The 20972-nt window shown below is 42.1% G+C and overlaps 1 protein-coding gene across 1 annotated transcript in view; it reads left to right on the top strand.

The window, feature by feature from the left end:
• The window catches only part of LOC106565330 (receptor-type tyrosine-protein phosphatase gamma), a 307706-nt gene that overhangs the window by 180378 nt on the left and 106356 nt on the right, over positions 1 to 20972 (top strand). Inside the window, exons 3-4 of the mRNA XM_014132317.3 lie at positions 10888 to 11067; positions 14837 to 14985. Coding sequence (XP_013987792.1) covers positions 10888 to 11067; positions 14837 to 14985 — 329 coding nt within the window. The remainder of the gene's footprint in view (positions 1 to 10887; positions 11068 to 14836; positions 14986 to 20972) is intronic.

Here is a 20972-nt window from a genome sequence, read left to right as displayed (position 1 = left end):
CATGGTGTTTGCTCTGACATGCACTGTCAACTGTGGGACCATATATAAACAGGTGTGTGCCTTTCCAAATGATGTCCAATCAATTGAATTTACCACAGGTGGACTCCAATCAAGTTGTAGAAACATCTCAAGGATGCTCAATGGAAGCAGGATGCACCTGAGTCTCATAGCAAAGGGTCTGAATACTTATGTAAATAAGGTATTTCAGTTTTTTGTTTTTAATACATTTTCTAAAATGTTTAAACTTTTTTTCACTTTGTCATTATGGGCTATTGTGTGTAGATTGCTGAGGAAAATGTTTCATTTGATTAATTTTAGAATAAGGCTGTAATGTAAGAAAATGTGTAAATCTCAAGGGTTCTGAATTATTTCCGAAGGCACTGTAACCTGAAGCATAACTCATCTCCCAACTTCCTCCTGGTAAAGAACACTGTCTGTGTTTTCTCTAAAGAGAGCCTGAATCCCCACATTAATGCCCATCTCATCAATTTCTTCCTGTACCTTCCTGACAATGTATGGCACATTTCTTCCCCTCTTCCGTAAGACCTCATCATCTGCAAATAACGACTTCCCAATATCCGGCTGTACCTGAGAGTAAACATCATTGATCATGATTGAGAACAACAGAGGACTAATCACGCTCCCCTGCGGTGTACCGTTATCCACCATGTATCTGCCTGATAGAGACTTCCCCTGCCTCACCTGGATAGACCTTCCAAACAGGAAATCCTTCCAGTTGTATATTCTTCCTCCTCCCCCCATAATATCAAGCTTGATTAACAGCCCCTCCTTCCACATCATATCATATACGCCTTCTCCACATCAAAAAAAAGCCTGAGCCTCCGGACATCTGCTTCTAAGCAGAGCACTGGGTCCATAGTTCCTCTCCCCTTCCTGAACTCACTTTGGTGTGGCGATACGAGCCCCCTGCTTTCTAGGAAGTAAGTTAGCCTCTCCGCAATCATACTTTCTATAATTTTACATACATGTGATGTTAAAGCTATTGGCCGAGAGCTTGTTGGCGTCGTTGGGTTCTTCCCTGGTTTCCTGATTGCTACCACTACTGTCTCCTTCCAGCTTCATGGTAATTTCTCCTCCTCGCACACTCTGTTGTTCAATAACTTATCCAGTGCCTCATCACTAAGATGGGCCAACATAACGTAGCACACCTCATCTTTTCCAGGTGAAGTTACCCCAGCCTTACCTATTGCCCTTTTCATCTTTGCCATGATAAATGGTGCATTCAACGCATCATTTACATCCCTCCTATCCAGCACTCTAGGGTGCTCCTCTCTCTTTCTCTCTCTCCCCTTCTGCCCCTCCTCTGACAAATTTGCCAAGCTATGCACTTAGACAAACACTTTGGCCATCATCTCTGCCTTCTCATCTGTTACTGCCACATCCTACCCACTCGTCAACACTGGATAATCCCAGTCCCTTCTGACCCCACTCAACCTCTTAATCATCCCCCACACTTCTCCCACAGGTGTCGTCCTTCCAATGGTGTCAGAGAACCAACGCCAACATGACTTCTTTGCCTAATGGACAGTTCTCCTCACCAGAGCCTGGGCCTGCTAATACTGAATCAGATGTTGGAAGTTATGCGTCCTTTTCAGTACTCTAAATGCCCTGTTCCTTTTCAGTACTCTAAATGCCCTGTTCCTTTTCAGTACTCTAAATGCCCTGTTCCTTTTCAGTTCTTTAAATGCCCTGTTCCTTTTCAGTACCGTAAATTCCGGACTATAAGCCGCAACTTTTTTCCCAGGCTTTGAACCTCGCGGCTTAAACAATGACACGGATAATATATGGATTTTTCCCGCTTTCAATTTTTTCTTTCTTCAAAAAAACACATTCTGTGACGTGCTCAGTTTTTTGGGCGGCATGAAGCTTTCATTAGACCAATGAAATTGCCGAACGGGTTAAGGTTAAACAACTTTTTTGTTTACTGTTTAGATTAAATCGAGCGCTCTCAAACTTCCCATCATTCTGATTACGGTAGTCATTTTGTCACCCTCATCATGGCAAAGACACGGAGAAATGCATATGATGCAGCTTTCAAGTTGAAGGCGATTGATCTGGCTGTTGGAAAAGGAACTAGAGCTGCTGCATGGGAGCTTGGTCTTAATGAGTCGATGATAAGACGTTGGAAACAGCAGCGTGAGGAATTGACTCAGTGTAAAAAGACAACTAAAGCTTACTGCTATTTTTTTATTTTTTGTTACAAGCCGTGTTTCGTTAAAGCCTATTTATTTTTGTTACAAGCCGTGTTTCGTTAAAGCCTATTTATTTTTGTTACAAGCCGTGTTTCGTTAAAGCCTGTGTAAAGTTCATTTGTTTCAATGTACCGGTAGGCACCTGCGGCTTATAGACATGTGCGACTTATTTATGTTCAAAATAATATTTTTTTTTAAATTCAGTGGGTGCGGCTTATATTCAGGTGCGCTTAATAGTCCGGAAATTACGGTACTCTAAATGCCCTGTTCCTTTTCAGTACTCTAAATGCCCTGTTCCTTTTCAGTACTCTAAATGCCCTGTTCCTTTTCAGTTCTCTAAATGCCCTGTTCCTTTTCAGTTCTCTAAATTCCCTGTTCCTTTTCAGTACTCTAAATGCCCTGTTCCTACTCCTCACCATTGCCCCACACTCCTCTTTCCACCACGGGACTGCTTTCCTCCTCCTCCTCCGTGAACTCTTAGGTATAGCCTCAGTAGCTGCCCCCACTAAAGCTGTTCTCACCCAGTTATTCATACTATCCACATCCCCTCTCATATCTACCCGAGCCATCAGTTGCTCACTCAGCTCCTGAAACTGATCCCATTTTGCTCTTCCAAACACCCACCTACTAACTCAATCCACTGATGCTTCCTCAACCCTCTGGCCTATTGCGCAGACTATGGGGTAATGATCACTCCCTACTGTCAACTCCTCCCATACCTCCCACTCACATATTTCTGCCATCGCACTAGATACCAGATTGAGGTCCAAGGCAGACTCTTTCCATGTGGCTACATCAATCCTGGTCCCTCGGCCATCATTCAGGCACTCCAGATTATTCATTTCTATCAGATTTTCCATCACTTGGCCATTTCCATCCATCCGTTATTAAAATCACCACACCACAATACCTTACTTCTATCCTGGCCCTCCACCGTCTCCAGCACTTCCAGGTCCAATATCTGACAAGGATTGTAGTAGTTCACTACCACTAGCAGCCCTCCTCTCAACCACACCTCCACCACCACATATTCCTATTCAATACCTTTGCCTAGTATCCTGTAAGGAAGTCCTTGCTTTATGAAGGTGGCACATCCCCCCCCCCCCACTTCCTGTTTGAGTTTCTGTCTATAGTAAGGAAGGAGCAAAATCGAGTAGTGATCAGATTTGCCAAAGGGAGGGCAGGGGAGGGACTTGTCGGCATCCCGGAAATTGGAGTAGCAGACGCATTGTATGCTGAGATGTCCAAGATGTTGAAGAATATCACAAGTGGCCATCGTAGGGTTCTTATTTTGCAGCTGTAGCCAGTCACCACCTTGTCGAAATTGTCCACCCCTCCTTTTGTGGAATTTTTATCCATTATGATTTCTGTTTTTTGATGTTCCTGTCAGAGAACCAACGCCCCCCCCCCTTCCCCCCTCCCTCCTCCCTCCCTACAACTCTGTCCCTACGAACTCCTGCACACCAATCACACAGGCTTACATGGCATATACACAATGAACTGCTTGAACTCCTGCCCATTAGCCAACAGGCTTTGAGCATTCCATTGTAGTACTACCACCATAACTACAATCCAGTAATACATGACTCTAGCCTCGGCTGATTGAGATAAACTCAAACGTTTTCCAATGTCAATAGTAATACTCAGATGTCTCCCAGCCACTTTCACGATTAGCTGAATCCTCTCTGTTTTAGACTCAACTTTAGCAGTGCTATTGATAGCTCCTGCTATGAACGTCACCAACTTTCTCTTATCTATGTATACCATATCGCCTCCCACCTGCCCCGTAATCCCTGGTCTAGATGCTCCTACCCATCTCTCTCTTGAACCTGTATCTTCCTGGACCCTCACTTGACACCCTTCTCTCCACACTCACTTGTTACACCTCCACTGCCTGCTTCATTGCCTCACACCCACCACATGCCACACTATGAGCACCCCCAGAGCTGCAGCACTTTGGTTGTACACCATCCCCACATTTCCCATACTCATGCTCCCCTCCACACCTGGCATACCTCTTTTTCTCTTTACAGGCTTTTTCCACAGGCGGTACCCAGTCCTTTAAGTGTAACAGAATAGATGGGCTATCTACCCTAACTCCACCCCTTGTTGCTTGCAATCTTTGAACATTCACTAGAACGCCTCCTCTCACTTTGTTGCTTACCTCTTTAATGCTAACACTCACAGGCACTTCTGTTATCACCCCTTTCATGCAGTGCTTCCCTGCTTGATCATTCCAGCTGCTCGACACCACCTTACACTTCCCTATTTGCTTCACTTTGAGAGCTTTTCCCCTCTGCTCCATGTCCTTACAGAACACCAACAAGCTCCGATCGCTTAACACTTTAGCATTGACAACTTCCCCAATCAACTCTTTTATCACAGCCGTCAACCTTATCGGACTCATCGCCCCAACTCCCCCTTCCTCCCTAAACTTCAGAATCACATAATTCTCACCTCTATGCTCCCCTCGAGACTTATCTTGCCCTTCCTCTGCACTCTCTACCTCCAAACTGCCGCTGGCATTGGAAACTATGTTGCTTTCCTCAAACATCCTTTTCTTCTTCATTTCCGCCTACATAGACCTCACTCCCCTTCAAATCCCTACTCCCTTTCTCTCCCGCTTTATTTTTCTCTTTCCTACTCCCCCTTTATTTGTACCGCTATGCTCCATACTTGCATCACGTTCTTCTCCATTACTATCTCCTACCATCTCTGACCCAATCACAGCACAGCCATGCCGAACCGCCACCACACAGAGTAAGGTTTGTTTATCAACAATTGATACTGGAGCTCCGATCAACCCACGTTACGTCTTTCTTTCTCGTGTACCTGTTCTTCCCCAAAATAACTTTTTTTTTATCAGCTCGCCAGTTAAGCGGAAGCTTGACGGCCTCGATACACAAGTCCTTTTCCCTTTAGACGTACCTTTTTTAAAATGTCAAGTTCTTTGCTGTGGGCCAATGGTGTAACCTACTGTAGGTAAGCACAGGTTGTTTTCCCCATAGCAGGCAGGCCTGAGACGTTCTATCTAATACCGACTGGGACTATTGGAGGTTTGTCAATCTGGGTTTGTGTTAAGCTCTTTCTAGGACATGGTGAAAGAACGTACTTCAACTCATACATTTTTGTATTTTTCAGAAAAAATGAGTCAAAAGATATTTCAGCTATTTGAGAAACAGTGAGTAAATATACATGTGAGGTACAGTGAGTAATATTTGAGGCATTGTACTTCCTTCCAGCCACTTCTACCAAAGGCGAGTGTTTGGCAAACAGACATGCAGGGAAGAGAGTGAGTCACCCTCAACTGTAACACACACACACAGCCTTGAGGCTGTTCTTCCCTTTGAGGCATAAACAGAATAATACAACAACTCTCAACAAACAATGGTTTCATCCTGACATTGCTAGCTACCGTCTTTCTTGTGAGAGAAGAATACATGTCGATTCAGCCAACGGCATTATACTGTTTAACAGGATCTTCACATTCAGATGCGCCTCGTTGCCTCTTTTTCCCCTCTTCGAGTTCATTTAACATGTCCCTCCCCTTTAACCAACGTAATGGAGAAATTCTTTGATGTTTCACCAGAATTAGACTTTTCCTTTTTTGCTCAAGGAGTTCCATTATCTGTCTACGGTGTTAAGTAGAAAAAGGGAAATGTGCAGAGTAGGACAATGGCTCTGGTTAGTGAGGTGTGGAAAAGCCACTCCTGAAAGACATGGCCTATTCCTTTATCCTTCTACCAGGGCATGTACTCTATCACCCATTGTTTGGCTGTTTCATGTGAGTGAAGTAAATCGTGCATGCTAGACTAAAATCCTAGCTCGGATTTCCAGGCTTTTCCTCGACCATGGGATGATGGTGTCTGGCTATGCAAGACCAGCTACAATGTTTACTATGTCGTTAACGTTCCATAACATGTCTGTCACTCAGGCCAACGGGACACTTCATCCGTCTTTGTCCACATTGTTCACTAGGCCAGTATATTGTCTCTGGTGTGACGGTCCAACCTTTCCCTCCCACCAATCCCCAGTGTTGCTGACATGGATCCATCTGTGTGCACTGTGTGCATGGTGTGTGTGTGCATGTGTGTTCATGTCTGGCTGACACACACAGTGTTCATTCATCCGATGCCGATCGGCTTCTCCTCCTGGGTATGTGTTTGTGGCTAAACTGAACTCACAGTGTTTGGCTCTATGTCACTGACCTGGGCCCAGCTGATCTGGGATGACATGGGGATAGCGGCAGGGGCTGGCAGGGGCTTCCTGCTGACAGATGAAGTTGAGTCAAACTCCTGTGGATTGGAAAGGCCAGACAGCCTCATAAGAAAACAGTGGGACTGGAAGAACGTATTGTGTTATATGCAGTTATCAGCAAAAATAGATAAGCAAATAAGAAGCAAATAAATACAGTACCTGTTAAAAGTTTGGACACACCTACTCATTCAAGGGTTTTAATTTATTTTTGCTTTTTTCTACATTGTACAATAATAGTGAAGACATCAAAACTATGAAATAACATATGGAATCATGTAGTAAACAAAAAAGCCCTTACACAGCCTGGAGGTGTGTTGGGTCATTGTCCTGTTGAAAAACAAATGATAGTCCCACTAAGCACAAAGCAGATGGGATGGCGTATTGCTGCAGAATGCTGTGGTAGCCATGCTGATTAAGTGTGCCTTGAATTCTAAATAAATCACTGACGGTGTTACCAGAAAAGCACCCCCGCACCATCAGGTCTTACCTTGTCACAACACAACTGATTGGCTCAAACACATTAAGAAGGAAATACATTCCACAAATTAACTTTTAACAAGGCACACCTGTTAATTGAAATGCATTCCATGTGACTACCTTATGAAGCTGGTTGAGAGAATATCACGAGTGTGCAAAGCTGTCACTTTTTTGGTTACTACATGATTCCATATGTGTTATTTCATAGTTTTGATGTCTTCACTATTATTTTACAATGTAGAAAATAGTCCTATTAAAGAAAAACCCTGGAAGGAGTAGGTGTGTCCAAACTTTTGACTGGAACTGTGCATTAATATTCAACGTTTATTAATTAAACAAAAAGCTTAGATTTCTGTTGTGTATACTTCGCTCATATGGGTAAATAAAAAGCTTTGTAGCTTGTAATGAAAACATATATTTACCCATTGTTTAATCATGTTGTTGTTTAATTGCCATGCTGGGGAAGAAATTGCATTCAGTGTGGAAAAATAAATATATTGAAATGATGCATGCAAAATACAATTTTATACAAAAAAAGCCCTCAACATTAGTCTAAGATTTCTGTAAAGATGAGGTGGGAAAAAATTAGGTATGATCGAGGTTGGATACATAAACATACTGCAACATTTCTTGATGACCAGTGGTGAAAAACATACTAAATTGTTATACTTGAGTAAAAGTAAAGATACCTTAATAGAAAATGACTCAAGTAAAAGTATTAGTCAGCCAGTAAAATACTAATTGTGTAAAAGTGTTTGGTTTTAAATATACTTAAGTATAAAAAGTTAATGTAATTAATAAAATATACTTAAGTATCAAAAGTAAAAGTGTAAATCATTGCAAATTCCCTATATTAAGCAAACCAGAGACACTAGGGATGACCAGGGATGTTCTCTTGATAAGTGTGTAAATCGGGCCATGTTCCTGTCCTGCTAAGCATTCAAAATGTAACTAGGGATTTTGGGTGTCAGGGAATATTTATGAAGTAAAAAGTAAATTATTTTCTTTAGGAATGTAGTGAAGTTAAAGTAAAAGTTGTCAACAATATAAATACTAAAGCACATATACTGAAAGGGACTAAAGTATTTTTACTAAAGTACATTACACCACTGATGATGACTATGTGTTTTGTTGTTGTCTGTGAGGAGGGGCATCAGGATTTGAGGCTACAGGCAGAACTGTTTTCATAAAGCTACAGAAGGTTATTTACAAAATAAGTTGCCAACAAATAATAGACGTGGAAAGCTCTGAGCTAGCTTTTCATCAGGGATTGCTTTCCAGAAAGGTGAACTGAAGGCTACAGCTCCGAAAAGCAGAAAACGTTTACATTTTGAATGTGTGTAATTATGTTTCTTTTGCGCATTTTCTCTCAGAGCTTATTGTTTTATTGCTTTTTGTCGTTCATTTGTTTATATCTGGGTTGGTTATATTATTTGCCTTCCTGAAAACATGGGTTTGCATGGAATTAGGTTGTTTGTTATTTCGAAGAAAACAGAATATGTTCATAGAGGATTAGATTTGTGGTTCCACCTCGTATATTTAACTGGATCAGGGCAGAGAGAGGAATATGTCAAACCGAGACAGCCAGGGTTTTATTTACAGAAGTAGAAAATACATGACATTTCCTCAGAGCTTGCTTTCTCTCTCTACTGTATATGAACAGTATCCTGTTGAGTGGCAAGCAGCCATCTTCTGTTATTACTATGGCTGAAGTGTGAGGAGATGTTAACTACTCAAATACTTATTGTAAATACTTGCTGTTTCTGTATTGGGATATGAACTGTGTCCTCAAGTCTGCACACTTTTGAGTGGCAAGCAGATGTATTTTATCTGCTCATATTACAATGGCGAGACGGGAGTGTGTGTGTGTGTGTGTGTGTGTGTGTGTGTGTGTGTGTGTGTATAAAGGATGTCACGCTGCTTGTTCAGCTAGTACAACTTCTGATTTGGCTCAGACAGGCTCGAACCGAGGATCTCTGCTTTGCTAGCACACGTGACCGCCCTCCTGAAGTGTCTTACCAATCGTGCCACGCGTTTAGTTAGCTATTCGCTGGCGCAAGTAGGGACACTTCAGGTTGAGGAGTAAGTTTCACACATCCCCAAGTGCACACTTTTCTTTAACGGTGTGAGATATTAGAGTGGCACTGGTACAGACAGACACAAGGCGATGACTGATGACTTCACTCCAGCTTGCTGATGCAGCCATTAGTGAGAAGCACAGCCCAGATACTTAGCGCCAGCCCTTCCATGGAATCCAGACCTGGCCAATAAATACACACTTCCAGGTGGTGTGTGGAATGGGCAGAAGACAATTCATCCAAATTTAACTCAATGGACAAATCTGTAGCACTTGGGTCTATTTTACTGCTTCAGCATCAAACTGGCAGGGCCTAAAATTTGGCGGGTCGATTTTGCCATTGGCAGGTAAGATGTCTATTTCACCAGCCACGTTGGCGGGTGCTTGGGGCTCCAAATTGCGAGCCTTTCACTTGCAGTTGTGAATAAAAATAGTCAAGTATGATCATATTTATAGCTAAATTAATGCTACAGTGGCTGGTGGAACAAAAAGTGCATTTAAGGCCCTGGAAACTGGTAACAAATTAATCTGAAAAAATGCATTACTGCTGTGAATTGCTCCTCAGTTAGTGTGTGTGTGTGTGTGTGTGTGTGCATGTGTCAGACCTGGGTTCAAATACTGTACATGTCTATTTAACTATCTGGTTTTTAAAATACACAGCCCCCCCCCCCCCTCCAAAAAAAAAAACTATACTCTAAGAAATTGTATTTCAGAGTATTTTCAAATACTTAATTCAAATACTATTTGAACATTTCTGGCTTAAATGCATGGACGTGTATTTGACTCAGTGTATTTGAGTATTTTCAAATAATTTCCAAAAACATAAAAATATTAAACTACTTGTCTTTTCAAATAAAATATATCTGAATACTTACTTTGAATGTATGTGAAAGTAATTGAGATATTTTAAATAGTATTTGAATCCAGGTCTGGCGTGTATATGTTTGTTTGTGCATGCATACCTGCCTGCATGTGTTTGTGGGGAGTCTGACCAAGACCTGGCTGAAGCAGTAGGATATTTTAAATCTGTAATATTCATGTCATCCGGGAGAACATTATTGAGGAACAGACAATTGTGTCTGATTTAAATATATATATATATATATATATATATATATATATATATATATCCCACAGCATGCCATAAAGCCAGCCCTGGTCCGGAGGGCCCCGGGGGTGGTAGTAAAAAGGAAGTCACATTTTTATTTAATGAACAACTTGAAAAGTTGACTCTAACCTTTAGGGAATGGGCTCATAAATGATTTGTTAATCGAGAGAAGTGTTTGAGTCTGCCTTTGCCTGTGATCCTTTGTCTGTGGTCCTTGCAGTCTTTTGTAGTTCTATTGGTCCCATTGTAGTGGTGAACAGATCAAGAGCATCCCTGTCTGCGATGGTGGATTATTCTGTAGTAGGATCTCTGCTGTGGGGGGGAGAGAGAGGATTAGAAGAGCAGTCAGTGGATCAGGGAAGGTGCTGCAGGGTGGAAGTTGATTTCAGTACTGGTTCTACAGTCTCTCTCAATACAAAGTGAGAGGTGGGGGGAAACGTTTTTACTCTCTCATGTCTCTGTTTAGGAACTGTAGTAGGAAAACCAGCTGGATTTTCGATGGGCTTCACGCACATTATGGGTATCGGCTCTGTGACATCTTCATAGCCAGGGTCTCAGAGTAGGAATGCTGATCTAGGATCAGAATAGCCTTTTACATCAAAATGACTATATTAGACTGTATTAAACATTATACTGTATGGACACTGATGGGTGGGGGACCTGAACCTAGATCAGCACTCCTACTCTGAGCACATTTTGAATACAGGCCCAGATCTTAGTGCTGAGAACTGACTCTCCCTCCTCTCTTCTTCTAGGGAACCACAGTCCTGGGGTCTGGGCCTCCTCATACCCTGAGTGTGCGGAGAGGAACCAATCACCAGTGGACATCTCAGACGAGGATGCCAAGGTGTCTCAGGAGTGCCAGGAGCTGACCCTCAACGGGTTCAACGCCGAGTCATCCAACAAGACCTCCATGAAGAATACAGGAAAGACAGGTCAGCGTGCCTTCATTCATTCAGAGAGAACAGTTTTTTACCTACCGTAGCAGGGTGAGACAAAGATGGGTGCTTTCCTCAATGCTCCGGTCAGAAGGCAGGTCAGCATTCCTTCACTCATCCGAAACTATTGGAGTAGAACAGGCTTGGGTTTTTAATTCTTCAGCATGGTGGGCTGAGGCGCTATCCTCAAATGCTCCTTCATACTATGTGTAAGGATCAAGACGTGGGGGGTATGGAAGAAAAAGATCAGTCAGAGAGGAGACATAAATACACACCGTTCGATCACAAACATTTCGCTACAACTGCAATAACATCTGCTAAACACGTGTATGTGACCAATAAAATGTGATTTGATGAGTCAACGTTCGGTTATGGCTTTACAAAGTGTTAAACCCTTACACTCATGGAAATTAGCCTATGTTGATAGAAACATTTTAATTTGGCCCTAACAGAAGAACTATAAAAAGCACATTCATGACCATGATAGCAATTGAAGGATAACACTTTGGAGATTAGGGAGTAATTATCAGATCAAAGGTGAGGACACAACAGTTCACCTGACACAAGGCTGAATCCAAACATTACATTGTTGATTTTATGTGAATTTTACACTTACTGTACTTTTCTTAGCATTTGTCAATATCAAAATCTAAAAATACTCTGGATACATTCAGTAACATCAGAATATTCATACAAACGTTAGTATGTGCAGGATAAGAACAAATGATTACAACAGTTTGAGTGAGATGTCTAACTGGTGTCTCCAAGTGTGGGGGACACCGCTCCAAACTGTGTACAGTTCCTAAGTCATTTCAATGTGGGTCAGGCGGGCATTATCTGAAAGCTTATTGTATTGCCAACATGGCTAGCTAAGTAACAAAATATGATCTTACAGTGTTAGGATTTTATTAAAAGGCACTTTCAGACAAACATACTGTAATTTTGGTGCACATAGAATGGAGTCATTCAAGTGTGTGTTCCGCAGCAAATGTTCTTGATTGTAAACATTGATGCTATAAATTACATTTGTTTTTAAGTATGGAAATGTGAAGTGCGCGACTCACGGTTGAGCGGTTTGCCTGTATGACATCAAAATGGTATTTATTATTGTCCTCAATGTCTCCGGAAAGGGCTACACTTCACCTTGCATGATCCTGCCAACATTGTAATTAACCACAAAGGGACTAGATCTTCAAAGTTGATCCTAATCGATTTCCCTGCATGGTGCCTTGACCTACTTTGGCTTTGAGTAGCAGCTGATTGGCCAGCGTCCAGAAGTCTTCAGCTAAACATTTCTTTCCCAGGCAAATGTCAAGCAAGCCTTAAGCAAATTCATGAGGAAATGCTGGCACCGGAGACATTTGCATTGATCACGGATTTACTTCCCGTCTTTCACAGCCTGTGATTCAAGGTCTTTTTGGCTTAGCATCTTATTCCTGCCCTGCTCAGCTCGACTGCTGAAGTGCCAAAACACCGAGAGGGCAGCATGGCTAATCAAAGTCCCAAAAGCCAGCCTCTCCTCTGTGTGTTTTTGCATGTGTATGCATGTGTGTGTGACTGTTGTCCATGACACTAGCCAGAGAAGGGGGATCAGTTCTCCGCTGTGTGGCTGTATGTTTACAGGGTGCTTGGTGGAGCTTGTGTGCTGAACCTCTTTAGCTTAACAAACCCTAGCCTGCATTTGTACGCCCAGATCCCCTCTCAGTTCTCCACAGAAGCTCTGCCCACTACACACAGCAAGTCCCATCTACACATTGTATTACTGTCTATCGCTTGACACTTTGCGTGTGTCTTCACCCTTTCTCTCTCTCCGTTCTCACACTCTTTCTTGGGCTTCCGAGTGGTGCAGCGGTCTAAGGCACTGAATTTTAGTGCAAGAGGCGTCACGACAGTCCCTGGTTCGAATCCAGGCTGTATCACATCCGACCGCGATTGGGAGTCACGTAGGGCGGCGCACAATTGGCCCAGCGTCGTCCGGGGTAGGCCGTCATTGTAAATAAGAATTTGTTCTTAACTGACTTGCCTAGTTAAATAAAGGTTAAATACAATCTGTCTCACTCTCTCTATACCGTCCATCTACCTCTCTCTCTCTCTCTCGCTCTCCCTCCCTCCCCCCGTGACACTGCTTGTTCCCCCTGCTCTGTGGTGTTTATAATCAATGTGGGTTTGTTTGTCCTCATGCTCATCCCCTCATTCCTCTCTCCTCTCCTCCTCTGTTGGATTTGTGATTAAAATAAGCCTGGCTGTAGCTGCATTTCATCTGGAGGGCCTGGCTAGGTTAAATCCTCCCTTAAATCCTAACAGACAGGGGGATCAGGGGCCTAATCTGGCTAATGATGTCAGCTGGAGAGATGTTCAAGGGTTATGGATTCATCTAAATATGCACAGAGCACACTCACTGAGCTACCACGTCACAGACAGACAGGGGAAATGTCAGAGTTCTTCACACAATGGAGTTTCAGTGCCTCTATTCATAAAGCTTCTCTGCGTAGGAGTGTTGTTTTAGGATCCCGTGTACACAATCTTTTCCATTATGATCTAAAAGGCATAACTGATCCTAGATCAGCACTTCACTATTTCTGAATACAGGCCCAGATGTTGCATGACTCAGGCAAACTCAGCAGGACCTCAGATGTGAATAGGAGGAGGGTAGACATCCGGGAAAACACAAAAAATGCAGCTTCAGTGTTTACACCACACACAGCCAAAGCCTTTACTTATGTTTACGTTTCACAACTCCAACTCCTGAAGGGGGAATTCTTCAACAAGACCAGCTTTAACTAACTTTCAAAGCAAACTGCAAAGACATGTTTTGTCTCTGAAATGTGCAAGTCTTCTTGCTTGAAGTCGTGAACCATTGATGCTGAGGTAATTCAACTGTGTTTGATAATGTATTTAAATTTAGAAAGCCCAGAGAAGGCTGTAGCCAGCAAGCTAGCCCAAGCCCTTTGATGGAACACAGATATCTCCTTGACTTGACAAAGCGTGTTTATTGGAGGTTGCAGGGGTTAATTGATGGCTTAAGTCTCTGGGCAAAGCTCAATTTGTCACTGTAAGTGTTCAAAGGTTTCACATTCAGCTGAGGGTTTCTAGTTCAAGAATTCGACTACAGTAACAAAGCCTTATGAAGCAATGGAGCCTATTTAACTGAGAATTAGCATGTCATCAGGGACCTTTAAGGCCAATGATGACAGCGCAGAAGAAGGCTCTTATGTGTCCAACTCCCTGAGTCCCCTAGCTTCAAATAGGCTTCAGCAGAAAAATACTTTAATTTAGAAGGAAATTAAACAGGATGTACTGGTATGCACACAAGTCAAGTCGAATTTAAATTTTACATTGGTCTCGGCCATAACAGTTCTGGACAATAATCAGAATAGACTGAGGCACATTCAAAGAGAAAAGGCAAATCACAGATTGACATAAGACATTTTCCTCAACTTATCCCTCTTACTGACTGTATCTCTTCTCTGCTTTCTTTCCTCTTCTGACCCTCTACGTTTATCTGCCTTTTAACCTCTCCTCCCCATGCTCTCGCTCTCTCTCTCTCTCTCTCTCTCTCTCTCTCTCTCTCTCTCTCTCTCTCTCTCTCTCTCTCTCTCTCTCTCTCTCTCTCTCTCTCTCTCTAGCTGATGAAGGCTATTGACAGCCAAGTTCTTTGAATTTCTGATTGAGGAAAAACAAAACATCAGCTTTTAATTGTGAGTGAGAGTCACACCTATTTCTCTTCCAATACTCACTTGTATTTACTCTTTCACCCCTCTCTCAGTGGCTGTTCTGCTGAAGGATGACTATTTTGTACGGGGGGCAGGACTACCTGGACGCTTCAAGGCGGAGAAGATAGAGTTCCACTGGGGTCAGAGTAACGGATCAGCAGGGTCGGAACACAGCATCAACAGCAGGAGGTTCCCCGTGGAGGTAAGATCAGATGGGGGACAGGGGTTGTAGGGGTTAGATCATGGACACAGGACTAGGGGTGTAGGGGTTAGATCATGGACACAGAGGCCAGGGGTTGTAGGGGTTAGATCATGGACACAGAGGGTGTTGAGGTTTGAGGCTAATACACTGATCCCAAAAGAGAAGGATGCATCGGTAGAGGCTCTGAACCTAGAGCACAGCAGATTACTGTAAGGAGCTACTACAGCGGGATGAGTATAACCATGTAGGCCTCATGCTGAGTGGATCAGTGGATGAATGTAAGGTTCTTATTTGAGAGGGAGGCAGGAAGAAAGTGACAGAAAGACAGCCGCCGATACGGTGAGAGAGCGAGACAGAGGGATATAGTGGCTGTCCTTTGCGATGCAGATAAATGCTCACCCTGATGGCAGGTGTGGGAATGTGATTAATCATTCAGACTGAGTCAGGAGGAGCCAGAAGTGGAGAGACACTTCCAGCATGTCAACTCAGTGAACGTTCCAGTACCTAAAGCACTTAGCTTTGTGGTACCATTCAGTCTACAATGTTGAAGCAGCGACCTGTTTTTTAATCCTAGGTACAATACATAGTAATGAAATGGAAGGGAGTGCACTTTGTGCTTCTTTTATATCCCCTGTCTCATGGACCTGGGAATTGTTTCCAGCTAGGTTTGTCCCTCTAGCCTAGCCATGTTCTTATAAAGCCTTCCCTCTGGCAGTCAGGGCCGTATTTATGAAGCTTCTCATATAAAACCCGCCCTTCCTTCCATGTCTGTCTCTGTTGCCTAGCCCTCTTATACAGCTTCCCTGCCCCCCTTTCTTCCATACAGGCATGGTATGACTTCTGATTCTGAAAGCCTGTATAATTACAATCAGTATTTTTTTCTCCTCACATCTTTCTGTGACCAACGGACCATTAAAGGCCACTAGATGGATGATATACAGCCATTCTAATTGAATGCTGTGATATTAGCGGTTGTGCATATGGCTGTGTTGGATAGTGCCTGCTTTTACCCGTCATGGTGGTGGTGATTACAGCTGTATAACTCACTTTGATATCTGTCTGCGTTGTGGGTGGTTAAGGGGGAGGAAGGAAAGGCAGCAGAGGAAGAGAAAGTAAAGATATGTATGCTGTTCCTTTCTGTTAAAATGTAGAGCATACATTTACTTTATGGCTCACGTGTGACAAGGAAAAAATAAGGCCCAGTGCAGTCAAAAATGAGATTTTCTGTGTTTTATATATATTTCCACACTGAGGTTGGAATAATATTGTGAAAATTATGAAAATGCCCTTTTACATTTACATTTACATTTTAGTCATTTAGCAGACGCTCTTATCCAGAGCGACTTACAGTAGTGAATGCATACATTTCATACAATTTTTTTTTCTTCTTTTTGTACTTGGCCCCCCGTGGGAATCGAACCCACAACCCTGGCGTTGCAAACACCATGCTTTAGTGTAAGAAGTGTTTGAAAAGTGTTTGAAAAGACCCCATGAAATTTCAGCCTGTTTTGGTGGGATGGAGTTTTGGTGACATCACCAGGTGGTAAATTAGTTAATAGACCAATAAGAGTGCCAAACCTCTATGCCAACAACAGCTAGTTTTCAGTTTTTCTCTCCACACTCAGACCACTCCCTGACAGTCCTAGCAAAATTTGACCATTTTAATTAAAAACAATCACAGTAATGTACTTAATTGTTACCCAGAAATGATTTGATATTGAGATAAAAATTGCAGTATTGGACCTTTAAACTCGAGTGTCTTGAGTGTTGTTATATGTTATTTGTTCTCTTTTGAAATATACATGGTGTGTGTGTGGGCATGTCTGCATTGGGAAAATATGTAGAGAGAAAGTATGACAATATAAAAAACCTGAGTGATACTTTTTGATGGTCCAGTACCAAGCTTCATAAAACCTGACATCCTTTTGGATCATCACCACTCACACCTCTCTATGGCCCTGTCGCAATATACTTGTATAGTTTGACTTTACCCTCATAAACTTGACATTTATCCAGTAGTTTCCATTTTTATTTGTCTTGTGTATGGGATACGCATGGTATACATCGTCCAACAAAATGCTCAGTGGCGACCTGTCATTCAGGGCATCAACAAAAAAGCCATGCGTTTTGAGCCCCACCTGTTTAGCAATATATATATATTTTTTTTTTATATATATATACATATATATATATAAATATATATAAAAATATAAATATATTGCTAAACAGGTGTAAAAATAAAGAAATATATATATATTGCTAAAAATAGGTGTAAAAATAAAGAAATATATATTTTGCTAAAAATAGTAAAAATAAAGAAAAACCCTGGAATATATATATATATATATAGGGTTTTTCTTTATTTTTACTATTTTCTACATTGTAGAATAATAGAGAAGACATCACAACTATGAAATAACACATATGGAATCATGTAATAACCAAAAAAAATGTAAACAAATGAAAATATATTTTATATTTGAGATTCTTCAACGTAGCCACCCTTTGCCTTGATGACATCTTTGCACACTCTTGGCATTCTTTAAACCAGCTTCATGAGGTAGTCACCTGGAATGCATTTCAATTAACAGGTGTGCCTTGTTAAAAGTATATTTGTAGAATTTCTTTCCTTAATGTGTTTGAGTCAATCAGTTGTGTTGTGACAAGGTAGGGGTGGTAGACAGAAGATAGCCCTATTTGGTAAAAGACCGAGTTCATATTATGGCAAGAACAGCTCAAATAAGCAAAGAGAAACGACAGTCCATCATTACTTTAAGACATGAAGGTCAGTCAATCCGGAAAATTTCAAGAACTTTGAAAGTTTCTTCAAGTGCATTCACAAAAACCATCACCTCTGCTGTAGAGGATAAGTTCATTAGAGTTAACTGCACCTCAGATTGCAGCCAAAATAAATGCTTCTCAGAATTCAAGTAACAGACACATTCAAGAAAATGGCGCCGACAGATAAGGCAGCCGTGCTTCTAGCTCCTTAGCAACTTTGCAGTATTTTGTGATTTTTTTGTGTTATTTCTTACATTATTAGCCCATCATTTTTGTGTGTTATTACATACAGCTGGGAACAACTTTTGGATATTAGAGCGGTGGTAACTCACCAGCATTACCAGCATTACGACCAGGAATACGACTTTCCCGAATCGGATCCTTTCTTTGAATCCCCCAGGGCAATTAAACTGATTCCAGAGGCTGATCCAAAACACCGCCGGCGGAGAAGAGGTATTCGTTGTGGACTTCTAGTCCGACTCAGGAGGCACGCACACCACCCACCACTTCTGAGTATATTACTAGCTAATTTTCAGTCTCTGGATAATAAAGTTGACGAGCTCAGGGCAAGGATCTCCTTCCAGAGAGACATTAGGGATTGTGACATACTTGGTTTCACGGAAACATAGCTCTCTCAGGATATACTGTCTGAGTCTGTACAGCCAGTTGGGTTCTCAGTTCATCCCCCAGACAGGAATAAATAACTCTCCGGGAAGAAGGGCTTGGGTGTATGTTTCATGAGTAACTACTCATGGCGTGATTGTAATAACATACAGAAACTCAAGTCCTTTTGTTCACCCGATCCTAGAATACCTCACAATCAAATGCTGACCATATTACCTCCCAAGAGAATTGTCTTCTGTTATAGTCACAGCCATGTATATTCCCCCTCAAGCCGATACCACAGCGATCCTCAAAGAACTTCACTGGACTTTATGCAAACTGGAAACCACATATCCTGAGTCCGCATTTATTGAAGCTGGGGATTTCAACAAAGCAAGTTTGAGGAAAACACTACCGAAGTTCAACACATTGGCCATAGTACTCTTGATGCTAAAACACTCAACCTTGCTACTCCAACTTCCAGGATGCCTACAAGGCCCTCCGCTGCCCTCCCTTCGGCAAATCAGATCACAACTCCATTTTGCTACTTCCTTCCTATAGGCCGAAACTCAAACAGGAAGTACCCATGATAAGGACTATTCAACGTTGGTCTGACCAATCAGAATCCACGCTTCAAGATTGTTTTGATCACGCGGACTGGGATATGTTCCGGGTAGCCTCTGAGAATACAATTTACGAATACACTGATACGGTGACTGAGTTTAGGAAGTGTATAGGAGATGTTGTACCCACTGTGACTACTAAAACCTACCCTAATCAGAAACCGTGGATAGATGGCAGCATTTGCGCAAAACTGAAAGCACGAACCATGGCAAGGGCACTGGGAAAATCATTGAATACAAACAGTGTAGGTATTACCTCCGTAAGGCAATCAAATAGGCAAAACGTCAGTATAGAGACAAAGTGGAGTCGCAATTCAATGGCTCAGGCACGAGACGTATGTGGCAGGATCTACAGACAATCACGGACTACAAAGGAAAAAACAGCCACGTCGCGGACACCGACGTCTTGCTTCCGGACAAGCTAAACACCTTCTTCGCCCACTTTGAGGATAACACAGTGCCACCGACGTGGTGGGCCCTGCTTCTCCATGACCAACATGAGTAAGACATTTAAGCTTGTTAATCCTCGCAAGGCTGCTGGCCCAGACGGCATCTCTAGCCGCATCCTCAGAGTATGCGCAGACCAGCTGGTTGGAGTGTTTACGGACATATTCAATCTCTCCCTATCTCAGTCTTCTGTCCCCACATGCATCAATATGTACACCATTGTTTTCTACAATATAGAAAATAGTAAAAAATTAAGTAAAACCCTTGTATGTACACTACCGGTCAAAAGTTTTAGAACACCTACTCTTTCAAGGGTTTTTCTTTATTTTTTACAATTTTCTACATTGTAGAATAATAGCGAAGACATCAAAACTATGAAATAACACATATGGAATCATGTAACCAAAAATATGTTAAACAAATCAAAATATATTTTATATTTGAGATTCTTCAAATAGCCACCCTTTGCCTTGATGACAGCTTTGCACACACTTGGTATTTGAGATTCTTCAAATTTGTGGAATTTCTTTCCTTAATGCGTTTGAGCCTATCAGTTGTGTTGTGACAAGGTAGGGGGTATACAGAAGATAGCCCTTTTTGGTAAAAGACCAAGTCCATATTATGGCAAGAACAGCTCAAATAAGCAAAGAGAAACGACAGTCCATCATAACTTTAAGACATGAAGGTCAGTCAATACGGAACATTTCAAGAACTTTGAAAGTTTCTTCAAGTGCATTCGCAAAAACCGTCAAGAGCTATGATGAAACCGGCTCTCATGAGGACCGCCACAGGAATGGAAGACCCAGAGTTGCATCTGCTGCAGAGGATAAGTTCATTAGAGTTACCAGCCTCAGAAATTGCAGTCCAAATAAATGCTTCACAGAGTTCAAGTAACAGACACATCTCAACATCAACTGTTCAGAGGAGACTGTGTGAATCAGGCCTTCATGGTTGAATTGCTGCAAAGAAACCACTACTAAAGGACACCAATAAGAATAAGAGACTTGCTTGGGCCAAGAAACATGAGCAATGGACATTAGGCCAGTGGAAATCTGTCCTTTGGTCTGGAGTCCAAATTGGGGATTTTTGGTTCCAACCGCTGTGTCTTTTTGAGATGCGGTGTGGGTGAACGGATGAACTCCACATGTGTATTTCCGTAAAGCATGGAGGAGGAGGTGTTATGGTGTGGGGGTGCTTTGCTGGTGACAGTGTCTGTGATTTATTTCAAGCAGCACAACAGTTTTCAGCTGTGCTAACATAATTGCAAATGGGTTTTCTAATGATCAATTAGCCTTTTAAAATGATAAACTTGGATTTGCTAACACAATGTGCCATTGGAACACAGTGTCACGTTTGTCGTATGGAGAGTGGACCAAAATGCAGCGGGAATGTGTATGCTCATCTTCTTATTTATTAAAGAAACGAAACACTTTAACAAAACAACGACGAAAAACATTCCCGTAAGGACACATGACTATACGGAGAAACAACTACCCACAAATCCCAATGAACAAACACCCCTATTAAATAAGA

The sequence above is a fragment of the Salmo salar genome, chromosome 12 (genome assembly GCF_965601325.2).
Source record: "Salmo salar chromosome 12, fSalSal1, whole genome shotgun sequence".
Classification (NCBI taxonomy): domain Eukaryota; kingdom Metazoa; phylum Chordata; class Actinopteri; order Salmoniformes; family Salmonidae; genus Salmo; species Salmo salar.
This window is presented reverse-complemented; position numbering and strand designations above follow the sequence as displayed.